Genomic DNA, 22,500 nt, shown 5'->3' on the forward strand with positions numbered 1-22,500 from the left:
TCATTATAATTACTATTAAATCATTTTTTTCTCAATATTTTCAAAATATTTTACATATGAATTTAAATTACGCAATGACATTTTTTTCTCGGAGTGAATAAACTTATTACATAATCAGTTAATACCTATATCTAGTTTATATTATACGTTTATGTCATGATTTATTTGTATATGATTATTTTAAACATTGTTAAATATTTAATGAAATATTAGAAATACAGAATAAATGTTTTTCTTCCTTTTAGTATTATTTATTAATATATAATTTTTTTATAACAACTATTATAATTATATTGACAACTATTATAGAATATTTTATAATAAACATTAATATACTTAAACTGTACATAAAACATTTATAAATCAAATATAATAATAGTTTGTATGGTTAGAATCATTATTAAATAACAGCTTTTTCAGAAAACATTCATACATAAAAAATGATTTATGTTTTTATAGTTATAATCATTATCAAATAACAGTTTATTTAAAGATTATTATTCAACTTTCTTGTGTCATTCTGTAATTCTTTCAAATGACTTTTCTTTAATCTCATAATATATATATATTTTTTTAAATTAGAGGTGAGGGAAACAGCGCTGATGTGTCACCAGACAGGAAGTGAACATAAATAAGAGCGCTGGACAGGAAACAAATACAGAAAATACACACCAAAATGTCTGAGCTGTCATGACATAAATGGTTTTTTCAAATGTTTTCTTACAGATGTTTTTGCAGCTTTTTTTGTTGTAACCATTAAACATGACATGCAATAGCATAAATAGCACAGCTAAGCTAAAAGAAAACGGCACCTCTGCTGGTCGCAGTCAAGTACTGCGTGTCAAGACACCATGAAAGAGCCATCATCACCAACGAATTCATGTAAATGTCATCCAGCTCACTTCCTGCTATTCTGAGTCCACTTGGTGTGTCGTCCAGCTCACTTCCTGCTACTTCGCGTGTCGTCCAGCTCACTTCCTGCGATTCTGAGTCCACTTGGCGTGTCATCCAGCTCACTTCCTGCTATTCTGAGTCCACTTGGTGTGTCATCCAGCTCACTTCCTGCTACTTGGCGTGTCGTCCAGCTCACTTCCTGCGATTCTGAGTCCACTTGGCGTGTCATCCAGCTCACTTCCTGCTATTCTGAGTCCACTTGGTGTGTCATCCAGCTCACTTCCTGCTACTTGGCGTGTCGTCCAGCTCACTTCCTGCGATTCTGAGTCCACTTGGTGTGTCGTCCAGCTCACTTCCTGCTACTTCGCGTGTCGTCCAGCTCACTTCCTGCGATTCTGAGTCCACTTGGCGTGTCATCCAGCTCACTTCCTGCTATTCTGAGTCCACTTGGTGTGTCATCCAGCTCACTTCCTGCTACTTGGCGTGTCGTCCAGCTCACTTCCTGCGATTCTGAGTCCACTTGGCGTGTCATCCAGCTCACTTCCTGCTACTTGGCGTGTCGTCCAGCTCACTTCCTGCGATTCTGAGTCCACTTGGCGTGTCATCCAGCTCACTTCCTGCTACTTGGCGTGTCATCCAGCTCACTTCCTGCTATTCTGAGTCCACTTGGCGTGTCATCCAGCTCACTTCCTGCTATTCTGAGTCCACTTGGCGTGTCATCCAGCTCACTTCCTGCTATTCTGAGTCCACTTGGTGTGTCATCCAGCTCACTTCCTGCTACTTGGCGTGTCGTCCAGCTCACTTCCTGCGATTCTGAGTCCACTTGGCGTGTCATCCAGCTCACTTCCTGCTATTCTGAGTCCACTTGGCGTGTCATCCAGCTCACTTCCTGCTACTTGGCGTGTCGTCCAGCTCACTTCCTGCTATTCTGAGTCCACTTGGCGTGTCATCCAGCTCACTTCCTGCTACTTCGCGTGTCGTCCAGCTCACTTCCTGCGATTCTGAGTCCACTTGGCGTGTCATCCAGCTCACTTCCTGCTATTCTGAGTCCACTTGGTGTGTCATCCAGCTCACTTCCTGCTACTTGGCGTGTCGTCCAGCTCACTTCCTGCGATTCTGAGTCCACTTGGCGTGTCATCCAGCTCACTTCCTGCTACTTGGCGTGTCGTCCAGCTCACTTCCTGCTATTCTGAGTCCACTTGGCGTGTCATCCAGCTCACTTCCTGCTATTCTGAGTCCACTTGGTGTGTCGTCCAGCTCACTTCCTGCGATTCTGAGTCCACTTGGCGTGTCATCCAGCTCACTTCCTGCTACTTGGCGTGTCGTCCAGCTCACTTCCTGCTATTCTGAGTCCACTTGGTGTGTCGTCCAGCTCACTTCCTGCTACTTCGCGTGTCGTCCAGCTCACTTCCTGCGATTCTGAGTCCACTTGGCGTGTCATCCAGCTCACTTCCTGCTACTTGGCGTGTCATCCAGCTCACTTCCTGCTATTCTGAGTCCACTTGGCGTGTCATCCAGCTCACTTCCTGCTATTCTGAGTCCACTTGGCGTGTCATCCAGCTCACTTCCTGCTATTCTGAGTCCACTTGGTGTGTCATCCAGCTCACTTCCTGCTACTTGGCGTGTCGTCCAGCTCACTTCCTGCGATTCTGAGTCCACTTGGCGTGTCATCCAGCTCACTTCCTGCTATTCTGAGTCCACTTGGCGTGTCATCCAGCTCACTTCCTGCTACTTGGCGTGTCGTCCAGCTCACTTCCTGCTATTCTGAGTCCACTTGGCGTGTCATCCAGCTCACTTCCTGCTATTCTGAGTCCACTTGGTGTGTCGTCCAGCTCACTTCCTGCTACTTGGCGTGTCGTCCAGCTCACTTCCTGCTATTCTGAGTCCACTTGGCGTGTCGTCCAGCTCACTTCCTGCTATTCTGAGTCCACTTGGCGTGTCGTCCAGCTCACTTCCTGCTATTCTGAGTCCACTTGGCGTGTCGTCCAGCTCACTTCCTGCTATTCTGAGTCCACTTGGCGTGTCGTCCAGCTCACTTCCTGCTATTCTGAGTCCACTTGGCGTGTCGTCCAGCTCACTTCCTGCTATTCTGAGTCCACTTGGCGTGTCGTCCAGCTCACTTCCTGCTATTCTGAGTCCACTTGGCGTGTCGTCCAGCTCACTTCCTGCTATTCTGAGTCCACTTGGCGTGTCGTCCAGCTCACTTCCTGCTATTCTGAGTCCACTTGGCGTGTCGTCCAGCTCACTTCCTGCTATTCTGAGTCCACTTGGCGTGTCGTCCAGCTCACTTCCTGCTATTCTGATGTCTGACTGTCTTCTCTTCTCTTGTCTTGTCTTCTGACCACTAGGACACAGGTGTCTGACTGTCTTCTCTTCTCTTGTCTTGTCTTCTGACCACTAGGACACAGGTGTCTGACTGTCTTCTCTTCTCTTGTCTTGTCTTCTGACCACTAGGACACAGATGTCTGCGCCACAGCGGCCGAGTGTTGGACATCAATATTGTGATCGCTCCGTCTGAGGAACAGGCCCACTCAGAGGTGAGGGACGCATGTCTGGATGGAAGGAAAACATGTGCTTCTTTTACCAACAGCCACGTTTCCACTTAAGTGGGTACCGTTCAGTGCGGCTCAGTGGAACATAATTCCTCCTCTAGTTCCGAAGTAAATAGTGTGACATCATCGCAGCCGTGACCGTTGGCTGTCCACCAATCAAGGGGAAGCAGTGTTTCTGGCTCCGCCCCTTAGGTACTGAACCTTTATAGTTGTTACCCAAACAGAAGGTTGTCAAAAAGTAGCACATATTTGTACTGTTACATGACTCTTATTTACAATATTGTTGTAAAATGATGTGTTTATTGTAGGGCGGAGCGATATGTCCTTTTATTATAAACCACGTTTCCATATGAGTTGGGAAATTGTGTTAGATGTAAATATAAACAGAATACAATGATTTGCAAATCCTTTTCAAGCCATATTCAGTTGAATATGCTACAAAGACAACATATTTGATGTTCAAACTCATAAACATTTTTTTTTGTGCAAATAATAATTAACTTAAAATTCCATGGCTGCAACACGTGCCAAAGTAGTTGGGAAAGGGCATGTTCACCACTGTGTTACATCACCTTTTCTTTTAACAACACTCAATAAACATTTGGGAACTAAGGAGACACATTTTTGAAGCTTTTCAGGTGGAATTCTTTCCCATTCTTGTTTTATGTAGAGCTTCAGTCCTTCAACAGTCCGGGGTCTCCGCTGTCCTATTTTACGCTTCATAATGCACCACACATTTTCCATGGGAGACAGGTCTGGACTGCAGGCGGGCCAGGAAAGTACCTGCACTCTTTTTTTTACAAAGCCATGCTGTGGTAACACTTGTCTTGCTGAAATAAGCAGGGGCGTCCATGATAACGTTGCTTGGATGACAGCATATGTTGTTCCAAAACCTGTACAGACCATTCAGCATTAATGGTGCCTTCACAGATGTGTAAGTTACCCATGCCTTGGGCACTAATACACCCCCGTACCATCACACATGCTAGCTTTTGAACTCTGGGTTGATAATAGTCTGGATGGTTCGCTTCCCCTTTGGTCCGGATGACACAATGTCCAATATTTTCAAAAACAATTTGAAATGTGGACTCGTCAGACCACAGAACACTTTTCCACTTTGCATCAGTCCATCTTAGATGATCTCGGGCCCAGAGAAGCCAGCGGCGTTTCTGGATGTTGTTGATAAATGGCTTTGGCTTTGGATAGTAGAGTTTTAACTTGAACTCACAGATGTAGCGACCAACTGTATTTAGTGACAGTGGTTTTCTGAAGTGTTCCTGAGCCCATGTGGTGATATCCTTTAAATATTGATGTGGGTTTTTGATACAGTGCCGTCTGAGGGATGGAAGGTCACGGTCATTCAATGTTGGTTTCCGGCCATGCTGCTTACATGGAGTGATTTCTCCAGATTCTCTGAACTGTTTAATGATATTATGGAGCGTAGATGTTGAAATCCCTAAATTTCTTGCAATTGCACTTTGAGAAAGGTTGTTCTTAAACTGTTTGACTATTTGCTCACACAGTTGTGGACAAAGGGGTGTACCTCGCCCCATCCTTTCTTGTGAAAGACAGCATTTTTTGGGAAGCTGTTTTTATATCCAATCATGGCACCCACCTGTTCCCAATTTGCCTGCACACCAGTGGGATGTTCCAAATAAGTGTTTGATGAGCATTCCTCAACTTTATCAGTATCAGTGCCACCTTTCCCAACTTCTTTGTCACGTGTTGCTGGCATAAAATTTTCTAAAGTTGATGATTATCAGCAATACGTTGTTTTTGAACATCAAATATGTTGTCTTTGTAGTCTTCAAGTCATTTTAATAGTAGGTTAATATAGACACTTACATCATGTGTTGCCTTCATTATAACACTTCCAGAAGACTTTTCATGTTGTTGCAGCTCCAGACAGATCACTTGTTTGTACATGTGATCCACAATGTTTGTACATGTGATCCACAATGTTTGTATATGTGATCCACAATGTTTGTACATGTGATCCACAATGTTTGTATATGTGATCCACAATGTTTGTACATCTGATCCACAATGTTTGTACATGTGATCCACAATGTGTGTACATGTGATCCACAATGTTTGTACATGTGATCCACAATGTTTGTACATGTGATCCACAATGTTTGTATATGTGATCCACAATGTTTGTACATGTGATCCACAATGTTTGTACATGTGATCCACAATGTTTGTACATGTGATCCACAATGTTTGTATATGTGATCCACAATGTTTGTACATGTGATCCACAATGTTTGTACATGTGATCCACAATGTTTGTACATGTGATCCACAATGTTTGTATATGTGATCCACAATGTTTGTACATGTGATCCACAATGTTTGTACATGTGATCCACAATGTTTGTACATGTGATCCACAATGTTTGTACATGTGATCCACAATGTTTGTATATGTGATCCACAATGTTTGTACATGTGATCCACAATGTTTGTACATGTGATCCACAATGTTTGTACATGTGATCCACAATGTTTGTACATGTGATCCACAATGTTTGAATATGTGATCCACAATGTTTGTACATGTGATCCACAATGTTTATACATGTGATCCACAATGTTTGTATATGTGATCCACAATGTTTGTACATCTGATCCACAATGTTTGTGCATGTGATCCACAATGTTTGTACATGTGATCCACAATGTTTGTACATGTGATCCACAATGTTTGTATGTGTGATCCACAATGTTTGTACATGTGATCCACAATGTTTGTACATGTGATCCACAATGTTTGTACATGTGATCCACAATGTTTGTATATGTGATCCACAATGTTTGTACATGTGATCCACAATGTTTGTAAATGTGATCCACAATGTTTGTATATGTGATCCACAATGTTTGTACATGTGATCCACAATGTTTGTACATGTGATCCACAATGTTTGTATATGTGATCCACAATGTTTGTACATGTGATCCACAATGTTTGTACATGTGATCCACAATGTTTGTACATGTGATCCACAATGTTTGTACATGTGATCCACAATGTTTGTGCATGTGATCCACAATGTTTGTACATGTGATCCACAATGTTTGTACATGTGATCCACAATGTTTGTAAATGTGATCCACAATGTTTGTAAATGTGATCCACAATGTTTGTACATGTGATCCACAATGTTTGTAAATGTGATCCACAATGTTTGTACATGTGATCCACAATGTTTGTGCATGTGATCCACAATGTTTGTACATGTGATCCACAATGTTTGTACATGTGATCCACAATGTTTGTACATGTGATCCACAATGTTTGTATATGTGATCCACAATGTTTGTACATCTGATCCACAATGTTTGTGCATGTGATCCACAATGTTTGTACATGTGATCCACAATGTTTGTACATGTGATCCACAATGTTTGTATATGTGATCCACAATGTTTGTACATGTGATCCACAATGTTTGTAAATGTGATCCACAATGTTTGTATATGTGATCCACAATGTTTGTACATGTGATCCACAATGTTTGTACATGTGATCCACAATGTTTGTATATGTGATCCACAATGTTTGTACATGTGATCCACAATGTTTGTACATGTGATCCACAATGTTTGTACATGTGATCCACAATGTTTGTACATGTGATCCACAATGTTTGTGCATGTGATCCACAATGTTTGTACATGTGATCCACAATGTTTGTACATGTGATCCACAATGTTTGTACATGTGATCCACAATGTTTGTAAATGTGATCCACAATGTTTGTATATGTGATCCACAATGTTTGTACATGTGATCCACAATGTTTGTACATGTGATCCACAATGTTTGTATATGTGATCCACAATGTTTGTACATGTGATCCACAATGTTTGTACATGTGATCCACAATGTTTGTACATGTGATCCACAATGTTTGTACATGTGATCCACAATGTTTGTACATGTGATCCACAATGTTTGTACATGTGATCCACAATGTTTGTACATGTGATCCACAATGTTTGTAAATGTGATCCACAATGTTTGTATATGTGATCCACAATGTTTGTACATGTGATCCACAATGTTTGTGCATGTGATCCACAATGTTTGTACATGTGATCCACAATGTTTGTATATGTGATCCACAATGTTTGTATATGTGATCCACAATGTTTGTACATGTGATCCACAATGTTTGTATATGTGATCCACAATGTTTGTACATGTGATCCACAATGTTTGTACATGTGATCCACAATGTTTGTACATGTGATCCACAATGTTTGTGCATGTGATCCACAATGTTTGTACATGTGATCCACAATGTTTGTACATGTGATCCACAATGTTTGTACATGTGATCCACAATGTTTGTAAATGTGATCCACAATGTTTGTATATGTGATCCACAATGTTTGTACATGTGATCCACAATGTTTGTATATGTGATCCACAATGTTTGTACATGTGATCCACAATGTTTGTGCATGTGATCCACAATGTTTGTACATGTGATCCACAATGTTTGTACATGTGATCCACAATGTTTGTACATGTGATCCACAATGTTTGTAAATGTGATCCACAATGTTTGTATATGTGATCCACAATGTTTGTACATGTGATCCACAATGTTTGTACATGTGATCCACAATGTTTGTATATGTGATCCACAATGTTTGTATATGTGATCCACAATGTTTGTACATGTGATCCACAATGTTTGTAAATGTGATCCACAATGTTTGTATATGTGATCCACAATGTTTGTACATGTGATCCACAATGTTTGTACATGTGATCCACAATGTTTGTATATGTGATCCACAATGTTTGTATATGTGATCCACAATGTTTGTATATGTGATCCACAATGTTTGTACATGTGATCCACAATGTTTGTGCATGTGATCCACAATGTTTGTACATGTGATCCACAATGTTTGTATATGTGATCCACAATGTTTGTACATGTGATCCACAATGTTTGTACATGTGATCCACAATGTTTGTACATGTGATCCACAATGTTTGTATATGTGATCCACAATGTTTGTACATGTGATCCACAATGTTTGTACATGTGATCCACAATGTGTGTACATGTGATCCACAATGTTTGTACATGTGATCCACAATGTTTGTACATGTGATCCACAATGTTTGTATATGTGATCCACAATGTTTGTACATGTGATCCACAATGTTTGTACATGTGATCCACAATGTTTGTATATGTGATCCACAATGTTTGTATATGTGATCCACAATGTTTGTACATGTGATCCACAATGTTTGTACATGTGATCCACAATGTTTGTATATGTGATCCACAATGTTTGTACATGTGATCCACAATGTTTGTACATGTGATCCACAATGTTTGTACATGTGATCCACAATGTTTGTATATGTGATCCACAATGTTTGTATATGTGATCCACAATGTTTGTACATGTGATCCACAATGTTTGTACATGTGATCCACAATGTTTGTATATGTGATCCACAATGTTTGTACATGTGATCCACAATGTTTGTACATGTGATCCACAATGTTTGTATATGTGATCCACAATGTTTGTACATGTGATCCACAATGTTTGTACATGTGATCCACAATGTTTGTACATGTGATCCACAATGTTTGTACATGTGATCCACAATGTTTGTATATGTGATCCACAATGTTTGTACATGTGATCCACAATGTTTGTACATGTGATCCACAATGTTTGTACATGTGATCCACAATGTTTGTACATGTGATCCACAATGTTTGTATATGTGATCCACAATGTTTGTACATGTGATCCACAATGTTTGTACATGTGATCCACAATGTTTGTACATGTGATCCACAATGTTTGTATATGTGATCCACAATGTTTGTACATGTGATCCACAATGTTTGTACATGTGATCCACAATGTTTGTACATGTGATCCACAATGTTTGTACATGTGATCCACAACGTTTGTACATGTGATCCACAATGTTTGTACATGTGATCCACAATGTTTGTATATGTGATCCACAATGTTTGTACATGTGATCCACAATGTTTGTACATGTGATCCACAATGTTTGTACATGTGATCCACAATGTTTGTACATGTGATCCACAATGTTTGTACATGTGATCCACAATGTTTGTATATGTGATCCACAATGTTTGTACATGTGATCCACAATGTTTGTACATGTGATCCACAATGTTTGTACATGTGATCCACAATGTTTGTACATGTGATCCACAATGTTTGTACATGTGATCCACAATGTTTGTATATGTGATCCACAATGTTTGTACATGTGATCCACAATGTTTGTACATGTGATCCACAATGTTTGTATATGTGATCCACAATGTTTGTACATGTGATCCACAATGTTTGTACATGTGATCCACAATGTTTGTACATGTGATCCACAATGTTTGTATATGTGATCCACAATGTTTGTACATGTGATCCACAATGTTTGTACATGTGATCCACAATGTTTGTACATGTGATCCACAATGTTTGTACATGTGATCCACAATGTTTGTATATGTGATCCACAATGTTTGTATATGTGATCCACAATGTTTGTACATGTGATCCACAATGTTTGTACATGTGATCCACAATGTTTGTACATGTGATCCACAATGTTTGTACATGTGATCCACAATGGCTCTTTCAACATTTTCGGTTGCCGATCTCTGGTCTATATTTCCTTTTTTATTTCCTTATATTCCATTTGATTTCTCATTTGACTGCTTTTCTCGTTCAAAGAGAGGATGTCTGTGCTTCTTCCCCCCTCACCTGCTCAGGTGTGCGCTCTGTTGTCGCGTGAATCCTCTCACAAGCTGCTCATCTTGGCCGGTCAGAGCGTGGAGGTTAGCGGTGAGCTGGTCTTGAACCGAGGACTCTTCTCCCCCAAACATCTGACACAAATCCTGGCCCAGCAGGTAAAGCATGATCGCTTGCTTCCAAGTACGCTGTCCTGATACACATTTGTAGATACCGATATCAACTCATGACGATATCAGCATTTTGTGATGGGGAATGTGATCAAAGATTGGACGCTGTGAAATTAGTTAGAGAAGAATTGCTAAGATAAACACTAACTTGATTTCATCCTTTCAGTTTGAAGGGAAATGGTAATACTGTGGTTTATGAAGTTGGCTCATGACACAGTAAGTGGAAGGATGCGGACACGCTTCTTACTGGATACTTTCTAATATGCTTTGGAGACTTTGCATGTGTAAGTCATTTGCAACCATGGACAAATGTTGTGAAATATTGTGGAAATAAGGAGGGGGGGGGGGGGGGGGCGCAGCAATTCCAGGGTGTGACCTGCATGCTTTATCAGTATCGTGCTTCAAAAATGTTTATACTTTTAATAAGGATTACTTTTTTTTAAAAGTAAATTGATGCACTCTAAATCTTTTCTGTTACAGACTAAAAAAACAACCTTTGATAAAGTTATTCTTTTTTGCGAGTCCATCTATACTTTTCTATAACGCTACTAAGTATACAAAGTCATGCAGAGGCGGACTTGCAACAATTTATGAGACAAACGACATTTTTTATAGTCGCAGTGGAGAGTGGCGGGCGGGGTGTGTGTGTGTGTGTGTGTGTGTGTGTGTGTGGGTTTGTGTGTGTGTGTAATGTTTGCTTCTTCTTGAGGGGGGGTGGGGGCGTAACAGAAAATAAATGAGAAGCACTGATATGAGGACACTAGCTTTTTGTGCTATTGTGTGCTTAGCTGTTGTGTAGTTTCTAGCTCCTGAAGGATACCACGTTTACCTTTTGTCCATGACTTGACCAAAATGGAAGCTAAGACCAACCTTGTGTGCTCGTATCAGAGATTTGACATGCAAGCTGATATCGTTTGATAGTTCTTTTTTGCGGTTATCGGATTGATACCAGTATCGAAGGCCTACTTCTAAGTTTGAGATTTTGGGGGTTTGTATTCCAGGATGAAGACCACCTGGTCAGCCTGACTCTGTGCTGCCCCAACAACAACACATCCCACTGGAAGAAGACTGTGCGGCCCGGTCAGGGTCCGGTCCTTCTTCACGTCAACCCCCCGGAGGTTCTGCCCGCCATGTCGGTCTTGGCGGACTTCACCTCCCTCATCTCCGGAACTCTCTGCCCGTCGTCCCCCTTCGACCTCCTGCCTCCCCCAAACACCGTGGGCTTCCTCAAGCTGTCCCGACCCTGCTGCTACGTCTTCCCCGCCGGCCGCGGCGACTGCGCCTTCTTCGCCGTCAACGGCTTCACGATGCTGCTGGACGGCGGCTCCGACCCGCAGGCGTGCTTCTGGAAGCTGGTCCGCCACCTGGACCGCGTCGATGCCGTCTTGATGACGCACGTCGGCACGGAGAACCTCACCGGGCTCAACAGCTTCCTGGAGAGGAAGGTAGCAGAGGCGGAGTTGGCCTCCGATGTCAAAGGTGACGTATTGCCCCCCCCCCCCCCCCCCCGCTAAAGACTGATACACACAGATCTTGCAAATCTTTTAAGATTTATTTTTTACCTGTTAAATGTTATTTATGTGTGTGCTGTGCTAAGATGATATCAACACAGCACACACATGACCATAAGATGATATCAACACAGCACACACATGACCATAAGATGATATCAACACAGCTCACACATGACCATAAGATGATATCAACACAGCACACACATGACCATAAGATGATATCAACACAGCACACACATGACCATAAGATGATATCAACACACCTCACACATGACCATAAGATGATATCAACACAGCTTACACATGACCATAAGATGATATCAACACAGCTCACACATGACCATAAGATGATATCAACACAGCACACACATGACCATAAGATGATATCAACACAGCACACACATGACCATAAGATGATATCAACACACCTCACACATGACCATAAGATGATATCAACATAGCTTACACATGACCATAAGATGATATCAACACAGCTCACACATGACCATAAGATGATATCAACACACCTCACACATGACCATAAGATGATATCAACACAGCTTACACATGACCATAAGATGATATCAACACAGCTCACACATGACCATAAGACGATATCAACACAGCACACGCATGACCATAAGATGATATCAACACAGCACACACATGACCATAAGATGATATCAACACAGCACACACATGACCATAAGATGATATCAACACAGCACACACATGACCATAAGATGATATCAACACAGCACACACATGACCATAAGATGATATCAACACAGCTCACACATGACCATAAGATGATATCAACACAGCACACACATGACCATAAGATGATATCAACACAGCACACACATGACCATAAGATGATATCAACACAGCACACACATGACCATAAGATGATATCAACACAGCACACACATGACCATAAGATGATATCAACACAGCTCACACATGACCATAAGATGATATCAACACAGCACACACATGACCATAAGATGATATCAACACAGCACACACATGACCATAAGATGATATCAACACTGAGGCAGACTCAAGTCCTCCAAGCCCCAAATCCAGCGTGAACAAAGTTGATCTAAAAGGAAGGGGGTTGGGGGTTGGGGGGCGGGGGGCGGGGGTGGGGGAGGGGGGGCGATATTTGCATCAATCTAAAAACATATCATATCGATACCAAGGTGGGTAAGAGGATATTGGTCTTGGATCGATACTAGAGTGGTGGGATCACAGAGTTTAAGCAGTGATATTTTCAAAAGTCAAGTTACTTATTTTAGTGGTTTTGTTTTCATTTTAAGATCAATATTTTGTTACTTTGTTACCTTTCTTGGTATTTTGCAGTTGTGACATTTTTCTCAAACAATAGTAAGCAAAAAAGGATAATTTTTATACTCGGGTTGCTCCATATAAGTGATATCAATTAGGCCCAAGATAGAGATTTGAATGCTGGTTGTATCGTGATATTGATGACACTTTCCTGCAAAAAGCCAACATCCTCAGAGTAGCATCCTAGCTAGCGGCTAACGTTCCTCCACAGTGCAAAGTCAACAATCTTTGCCTCCATGGCGGCAAATAAAGTACGTTCCTTTCAAGTACTGTTATCACTGGAGGACGAGAAATCGCTAGAATGCTACACTGCACACCATAAGAGGATATGCTAGCCGCTAACCGCAAGCTAGTGCCATTTGCGGCCTGCAGCTCATTTTTTAGCGGGCTGTGGAACAGAAAAAAAAATTCTACTAAAAAAAGCAAAGATAAAAAGTAGAATAAAAGTTAACATAATTTGCGATTGCATGGAGATAAGACGTTATAAGCTGCTGATATATACTGCTACAAAATATTTTGTAAATGTTTTTTTACATCCATGAATTGTTTTCAAATGGCAGTAAAACGGAGTTGGTGACTGACCCGAGGACACTGGTGATATAAAAGGGTTGAATGTGATTAATTGTGTTTTTGTGTTGTGGACCTGAACAGAGGACTCATCCAAGAGGCTCATCTCCCCAGAGCTTGGAGTTGTGTTCTTTAACGCCCCCAGCAGGTTGCAGGTGGAACAGCAGCCTTGTGAGTATCATTTCACCTGAAAAAAAAGAAAAAGAAAAAATAATACAGATCAGTAACACACACACACACACACATATATATATATATATATATATATATATATATATATATATATATATATCTTGATTGGATTATCCGGAGAATAGTGCTCGATACCGTGGTAGAGCGCAATATGTAGGTGTGGGAAAAAATCACAAGACTACTTCATCTCTACAGATCTGTTTCATGAGGGGTTCCCTCAATCATCAGGAGATTTTAATGGAAGCATTCACATACAATGGTTTATATAGAGCACAGAGTGGGTGGGTACAAGCAGGTGTAGGGCGTGGTGATTGGCTCATGTGTTACCTAGGAGGTGTTTCCGTTTGTGGCGGCATGTTGAAATGATTTCACTGCGCTTGTTGAGGGATGATAGATCAGGATGATATATCAGGATAACAGCTACCAACCATTCACGAAACCCAACACAACACTCCAATACGTGCACCATGACAGCAACCACCCACCCACCACCACGAAAAGAATACCTACCGGAATTAATAAAAGGCTATCGATGCTGTCATCCAGCAAAGCTGAATTGGACCAAGCAACCCCCCCGTACCAGAAAGCACTTGATGAAAGCGGATACAACTTCACCTTCACCTATGAACCCACCCCAGGAAACCAACCAAAAAAGAGCAGAAAACGAAACAACATCATCTGGTACAATCCGCCATTCAGCAAAGACGTCTCAACCAACATCGGCCGCAAGTTCCTCACTCTGATCGACAAACACTTCCCCAAAGGCAACACCCTAAGAAAAATATTCAACAAGAACAACATTAAATTGAGCTACAGCTGTATGAATAACATGCAACAAATCATTTCAAACCACAACAAAGCAATTGCAAAAGGACTGCCTACCCCCAGACTAAACGACTCTGAAACCAATAATGAATGTAACTGCCGCAAGAAACCTGATTGCCCTCTCAACGGAAGGTGCTTACAGACATCAGTCGTTTACCAAGCAAAGGTAACACGCAAGGACATTAACACATCCGACACGTACGTAGGATTAACCGAAGGAGCGTTCAAAACAAGATGGAATAATCACAATGCCTCCTTTAGAAACCAGACATTGCGGAATTCTACAGAACTCAGCAAACACATTTGGAACCTCAAAGACAATAATGTTGAATATTCAATAACATGGCAAATTCTTGCATCCAGCACACCTTACAACAGTGGTAATAAAAGATGCAACCTATGCTTAAAAGAGAAACTGTTTATTATATATCATCCTGATCTATCATCCCTCAACAAGCGCAGTGAAATAATTTCAACATGCCGCCATAGACGGAAACACCTCCTAGGTAACACATGAGCCAATCACCACACCCTACACCTGCCTGTACCCACCCACTCTGTGCTCTATATAAACCATTGTATGTGAATGCTTCCATTAAAATCTCCTGATGATTGAGGGAACCCCTCATGAAACACTTCTGTAGAGATGAAGTAGTCTTGTGATTTTTTCCCACACCTACATATATATATATATATATATATATATATATATATATATATGTATATATATATATGTGTGTGTGTGTGTGTACAAACCCTGTTTCCATATGAGTTGGGAAATTGTGTTAGATTTAAATATAAACAGAATACAATGATTTGCAAATAATCATTAACTTTAGAATTTGATGCCAACAACACGTGACAAAGAAGTTGTGAAAGGTGGCAATAAATGCTGATAAAGTTGAGGCATGCTCATCAAACACTTATTATGAACATCCCACAGGTGTGCAGGCTAATTGGGAACAGGTGGGTGCCATGATTGGCTATAAAAGTAGCTTCCATGAAATGCTAAGTCATTCACAAACAAGGATGGGGTGAGGGTCACCACTTTGTAAGCAAATTGTCGAACAGTTTTAGAACAACATTTCTCAACGAGCTATTGCAAGGAATTTAGGGATTTTACAATCTACAGTCCATAAAATCATCAATAGATTCAGAAAATCTGGAGAAATCACTGCACGTAAGCGATGATATTACAGACCTTTGATCCCTCAGGCGGTACTGCATCAAAAACCGACATCAGAGTGTAAAGGATATCACCACATGGGCTCAGGAACACTTCATAAAACCACTGTCAGTAACTACAGTTGGTTGCTACATCTTTAAGTGCAAGTTAAAACTCTGCTATGCAAAGCAAAACCCATTTATCAACAACACCCAGGAACGCAGCCGGCATCGCTGGGCCCGAGCTCACCTAAGATGGACTGATGCAAAGTGGAAAAGTGTTCTGTGGTCTGACAAGTCCACATTTCAAATTACATTTGGAAACAGAGGACGTGGTGTCCTCCAGAACAAAGAGGAAAATAACCATTCGGATTGTTATTGGCGCAAAGTTGAAAAGCCAGCATGTGTGATGGTATGGGGGTGTATTAGTGCCCAAGGCATGGGTAACTTACACATCTGTGAAGGCACCATTAATGCTGAATGGTCCATACAGGTTTTGGAGCAACATATGTTGTCGTTATCATGGACGCCCCTGCTTATTTCAGCAAAACAATGCCAAGCCACGTGTTACAACAGCGTGGCTTCGTAGTAAAAGAGTGCGGGTACTTTCCTGGCCCGCCTGCAGTCCAGACCTGTTTCCCATGGAAAATGTGTGGCGCATTATGAAGCGTAAAACACGACAGCGGAGACCCCGGACTGTTGAAGGACTGAAGCTCTACATAAAACAAGAATGGGAAAGAATTCCACTTTCAAAGCTTCAACAATTAGTTTCCTCAGTTCCCAAACGTTTATTGAGTGTTGTTAAAAGAAAAGGTGATGTAACACAGTGGTGAACATGCCCTTTCCCAACTACTTTGGCACGTGTTGCAGCCATGAATTTCTAAGTTAATTATTATTTGCAAAAATAAAAATGAACTTTATGAGTTTGAACATCAAATATGTTGTCTTTGTAGCATATTCAACTGAATATGGCTTGAAAAGGATTTGCAAATCATTGTATTCTGTTTATATTTACATCTAACACAATTTCCCAACTCATATGGAAACGGGGTTTGTAGGTAAGATAATTTTAGATGAAAACTATTTTGGGAATGAATAGAAGTGATAAATGTGCATGCAGGTTTGACTTGTGAGTATGACTTGATAGTGTCATTGTATGTCTCATCAGGTGTGGACAATCTACTGAAGAGCACAGACCAGGCAGCGCTCACAGTACACCTGTTGAAAAAGTTAGATATCCGACCTCAGCCCATGTTTCGACCTCAAGCGGTCCCACCCGAGCCAATAACCCTGTTCCAAAAGATGGGAGTGGGACAGCTGGACTTATACATCCTCAGCCCCTGTAAAAACAGCCAGGAGTACCAGGCGTTCATGCGACAGTGGCCCGACTTTGCGTCACCTGAAACCCAATCCCAAGCACTCCCCCTCAACGCTCTAGTCTCAGTGTCTGCTTTGCTGGTGTGGCACCCAGCGTGCCCCCAGGAAAAGGTGGTCCGAGTGCTGTTCCCCGGTGTCACTCCGCAGACTAAACTGCTGCAGGGTCTTGAAAAGCTGAAAACTCTGGCCTTCCTCCAGAAACCCACAGTGACCACCGGCGACCTGGAGAGGTTGGCGGATGCAAGGAAGTCCAAAAGGGCCGAGAGCCAGGAGAGCATCCGCTCGCAAGGGATTGAGGTTACCCCCAAACGTGGAAAAGACGCAAAGGCGAAATTTGTCAATGGAGATGTTGATAAAGCCAAAAAGCAAAAAGCATCGGAGAAGAATGTTTCAAAGAAGGCTAGTGGGAAAGATGCGAAGAAGGAAGGAAGAACAAGCAGTCGGGAAGAGAATATGGTGGTGAGAAATGGCGCAGGGAAGGAGACAATCATCTCCAAACCAAAGAATGAAAACAGGCTCAAAAAGGAAGCAAGGAATGACTCTAAAGCAGGGTCCAAGAAGACTAAGAGGCTACCCAGCAAGAATGTAGATGTCAAGACCCAATCAAAACCAGACAATGATGTAGCGCTAGAGTTCTCAAAGCCAGAGGACACCTGTGCTCACCAAGAACCTGACAAGACTCGCCGTGTGTCAAAAACTTCAACCCCCGAGGACATGACTGCTGATTTTCTGCGCCTTCAGGAGGAAACGGAAAAAGAGGGGGCAGACTCGGCAGATAAAGGCAATCAGACTAACGGCAGCCCAAGGAATGAGAAACGACTTGAATGTTTGGCTGACCAGAGGGCTGAAAGACCGGTGCAAGACTTGGACCAGTTAGGACTTGGGAAGAGACCCACAAAGATTGTAGGATTCCCATGCCCATTGAGGGAGACGCCGAAGGACGAGGGAGACATTAACTTAGACCTGACCCCCACTGAGTACACCCTCCTGGACGGAGCTTTGAAGAACACCCCTCCATCACGCTCGTCACCGGAGACCCAGGTGCCCATCAGCCCAGATGAGAAGACTGTTGCGAATGCTTCCCCTGGTTCAAGACCCAACAGTGCGGGTCACACTCCTTACTGTCTGTCCCCTGATGATGTGTGGTGCAACAGAGACACTCTTAGCAGACTACAAGCCCAGCTTGAACCCACTGAAGTCACCCAGCCTAAGAACCAGCCGAGCAATGTTGCAGAACCAACCCCCAGAGAGAAACACTTGAGTTTTCTCTCTCTGGGTCCGCTAAAAGACGTACCCTCCGACCCGTCCCCGTCTGTGGCCAACACCACCACCTCCACCCACTCTATGCCCGCAGAAGTCAGCTCGCCTCAGTCCACAGAAGTCGACGAGTCGCTGTCCATGTCCTTGGAACAAGGGCCCTCCACGGGTAGTCAGAGAGAGGCGGACGACGGCGTTCATCACGCTCACCCTAATGAAGGACACTTATTTGGGGTGTCTGTACCCCTGAAGAAGCCCTTGAGGTCTTTGGGTCCAGAAATGGGGCGTCCTCGGGCTCCTAGCACCCTTCACTTTGAGGTGTCTGCGGTTCACGATGTGGACCTTTGTCTGGTATCCCCTTGCGAGTTCAAGCATTCTAAAGCGCCCGACTCCAGCTCGGGTGTCAGCGAAGCCTCCAGAGGCGCATTTGGACCCCAAAATCATAGCGGCACCACAGGCAAAGACATGTCACCCAGCGAAACAAACGCCCCCGTCTGCATGGAAGACTGCCCGTCCACCACAGCCGACGGGGTCCTGGACTCCGAGGAAGACGAGTCGTGCGGCGGACCACCACAGCTCCGCAGCGGCCAGGCTCTGCCGCATGACCCACTTCCTGCCCGGCTCAGGGATAGTCCGCCCATGCCTCCTCACCCTGACACCACCATGCCGGTCCCACTGTCCGACTCTGGCGCTCACGCAAAGAAAGTCAAGTCAAGCGCGGCGCCAGGAAAGACAGCAGCTGGGGTGAATAGAAAATAATGCAATAAATAACAAAATATTCATTTTTAATAAGGGCCATAGATTCTTACTAAGTCAAAGGAAAAAGGGAGCAAGAAAATAGCGTACGACATAAGCGGACTCCCGCCTCAAAATGGCTGCTGTTTACCCATAATGCAGCAAAATATTCATTTTTCATAAAGGCCAGAGATTGTTAGCAAGAAAATAGCGTACGACATAAGCGGACTCCCGCCTCAAAATGGCTGCTGTTTACCCATAATGCAGCAAAATATTCATTTTTCATAAAGGCCAGAGATTGTTAGCAAGAAAATAGCGTACGACGTAAGCGGACTCCCGCCTCAAAATGGCTGCTGTTTACCCATAATGCAGCAGAATATTAATTTTTAATAAAGGCCAGAGATTGTTAGCAAGAAAATAGCGTACGACGTAAGCGGACTCCCGCCTCAAAATGGCTGCTGTTTACCCATAATGCAGCAGAATATTCATTTTTAATAAAGGCCAGAGATTGTTAGCAAGAAAATAGCGTACGACGTAAGCGGACTCCCGCCTCAAAATGGCTGCTGTTTACCCATAATGCAGCATAATATTCATTTTTAATAAAGGCCAGAGATTGTTAGCAAGAAAATAGCGTACGACATAAGCGGACTCCCGCCTCAAAATGGCTGCTGTTTACCCATAATGCAGCAGAATATTCATTTTTCATAAAGGCCAGAGATTGTTAGCAAGAAAATAGCGTACGACGTAAGCGGACTCCCGCCTCAAAATGGCCGCTGTTTACCCATAATGCAACAGGCCACGTAAAAGTGACATTATTTTTTGGTTGATGTGGTCCTCATTTCTTATTTTATTCATTCTAGCAAAAACATTACCTGACTGTTTGGAACACCCTTCCATGCGTTTTCTACTGCTTGTCTCTCTCGGGGGTGCTGGAGCCTATCCCAGCGTTTACTTGCAATTGAGCATACATTTTTGTCAAAGCCGAAGATTGCATTTAATGACCTTAATCGCACTGCATGAAATGATGAAGCCCCGCCTCCTACATGTCTCCTCATATGTCATCGGGCCATAAGTCCTTGAGACATTATTCTGGTGAAATACAAAAATGGCGACCGTTTATGTTGTCGGCGAACTTCCGGTAAAAAATGTCTTGTTGGGAGTTTGAAATGGAAGTGGGTGTTGGTCCAATACTAAGTAGCTGCAGGAGGAGTATGGCTGATATCAATGACCATACTGATACTTCACACTTTCAACATCATAGAATGATAACATTTTTGGTCACAGGATGGCGCTGTAACATCATAGAATGATAACATTTTTGGTCACAGGATGGCGCTGTAACATCATAGAATGATAACATTTTTGGTCACAGGATGGCGCTGTAACATCATAGAATGATAACATTTTTGGTCACAGGATGGTGCTGTAACATCATAGAATGACAACAACTATAATCAGACAAACACAGATGGCACTGTAACAACATGGATTGAATATTGAAACCATTTCCCCTTTTTGGCTGTGGTAGAAATTCTTTGCTTTTTGCCCTTTGAAGTCCTCCTGTATCGAGAGACTTATTTCCGGAGTTTGTCAACAACAACAAAAACGACACAAGATTTTTTGAGCGTAGAAAACTTTGATCCAACCACGGCGGTATCAACCTGATACTATACTGCTTGGTCTCGTTACTGTCGATGTTTGTATCAATCTGACCAGCGTTCACGAGGCTTATCTTGCGGTTAGCGGTTAGCATATTCCCCTACAGTGTAGCATGTTTAGCTACTCCGCGTCCTCCGGTGTTAATGATACCGGAAAGAAACGTTGCTTATTTGCTGCCATGTAGGCGAAGATAAGCTGACTTTGAAGTGGATTTGCTCTGTGGAGGTACGTTAGCAAGAATGCTAGGTTGCCTGAAGGATGTGTTTGTTTACTTACCACAGCTAGAATGTGTCATTAACACGCAGGATCACCACACTTAGAAGCTTTATCGTCGGCCAGATTTATATCAATTATGTTGTTTATATTGTGTAACCTTACTATTAACGCTGCTTTATCATTTCACCTCCTTTTATTTTGATATAAAAATGCCACTAAGTGAGTGTCAGAGTAAGCTCAGTGAGAGGATATTTAAAACATACTTGATTGATTTCGGAAAATCATGCAATTAAATCCGCAAGACCAGTAAATGATTAATTGATTAATAATGATCCGTTTTGAAACAATATTTATACATCAAAATGTATTTTAATGACATGTTTACCACCTTATATATATTCATTTTTTGACAGATAGGTAATAATATTTAAATCTCCTTGACTTCAATTCAATGAAATCTTCAGAAGCTCATTGATCCAACCTGTTGGTCTCGTTATGTTGTGATGTTGTCATTTAGTACATCTTTCATACACCTTTTATTCAAAGTCAACTCCTGTCTGTTGCAGGTGATGGAGAGCTCCCAGAGAGCCAGCTCAGGGAAAAGCAAGACAGGAAGTGGCGTCCTGAGGGTCCAAAAGGACAACGCCGCATCATCACGTACGTCGTCCTCCGCCAGCCGCCAACCGCCAGCCAAATCCTCAGCCAGGCCAGGTGGGATTGATCCCGTACTGTGTGTCTTGTGTTGGGACTACTTTCTTTATGGACTCTTTTGTTCCAGATCCCAAGTGGACCTCCGCTGAGGACGTGAGTGTCTTTGTGGACCTCGCCTACCTTCCATCGGGAGCTTCGTGCCCCACAGTCAGCGTGGATTTCTTCAAGAGTGTACACTCGTCCTGTTACATCATCAGCGGCGACTGTCCTGAGAGGGAGGAGCTTATGAGGCCGACGCTGGACGCGCTGCTGGATGCCAAGTCTTGCTGGCATCATGCCATGCAGGTGAGCACACCTGTCATGTTGCTTGTCTTGCTGGCATCATGCCATGCAGGTGAGCACACCTGTCATGTTGCTTGTCTTGCTGGCATCATGCCATGCAGGTGAGCACACCTGTCATGTTGCTTGTCTTGCTGGCATCATGCCATGCAGGTGAGCACAGCTGTCATGTTGCTTGTCTTGCTGGCATCATGCCATGCAGGTGAGCACACCTGTCATGTTGCTTGTCTTGCTGGCATCATGCCATGC

The 22,500-nt window shown here is 42.6% G+C and overlaps 1 protein-coding gene across 1 annotated transcript in view; it reads left to right on the forward strand.

Moving 5' to 3' along the window:
* The window catches only part of LOC133548668 (microtubule-associated protein 1S-like), a 30,205-nt gene that overhangs the window by 4,690 nt on the left and 3,015 nt on the right, over positions 1 to 22,500 (forward strand). The window contains exons 3-9 of the mRNA XM_061893642.1: positions 3,349 to 3,431; positions 10,256 to 10,393; positions 11,407 to 11,884; positions 13,921 to 14,007; positions 17,186 to 19,395; positions 21,828 to 21,972; positions 22,040 to 22,257. Coding sequence (XP_061749626.1) covers positions 3,349 to 3,431; positions 10,256 to 10,393; positions 11,407 to 11,884; positions 13,921 to 14,007; positions 17,186 to 19,395; positions 21,828 to 21,972; positions 22,040 to 22,257 — 3,359 coding nt within the window. The remainder of the gene's footprint in view (positions 1 to 3,348; positions 3,432 to 10,255; positions 10,394 to 11,406; positions 11,885 to 13,920; positions 14,008 to 17,185; positions 19,396 to 21,827; positions 21,973 to 22,039; positions 22,258 to 22,500) is intronic.

Source organism: Nerophis ophidion, linkage group LG03 (assembly GCF_033978795.1).
Source record: "Nerophis ophidion isolate RoL-2023_Sa linkage group LG03, RoL_Noph_v1.0, whole genome shotgun sequence".
Lineage (NCBI taxonomy): Eukaryota > Metazoa > Chordata > Actinopteri > Syngnathiformes > Syngnathidae > Nerophis > Nerophis ophidion.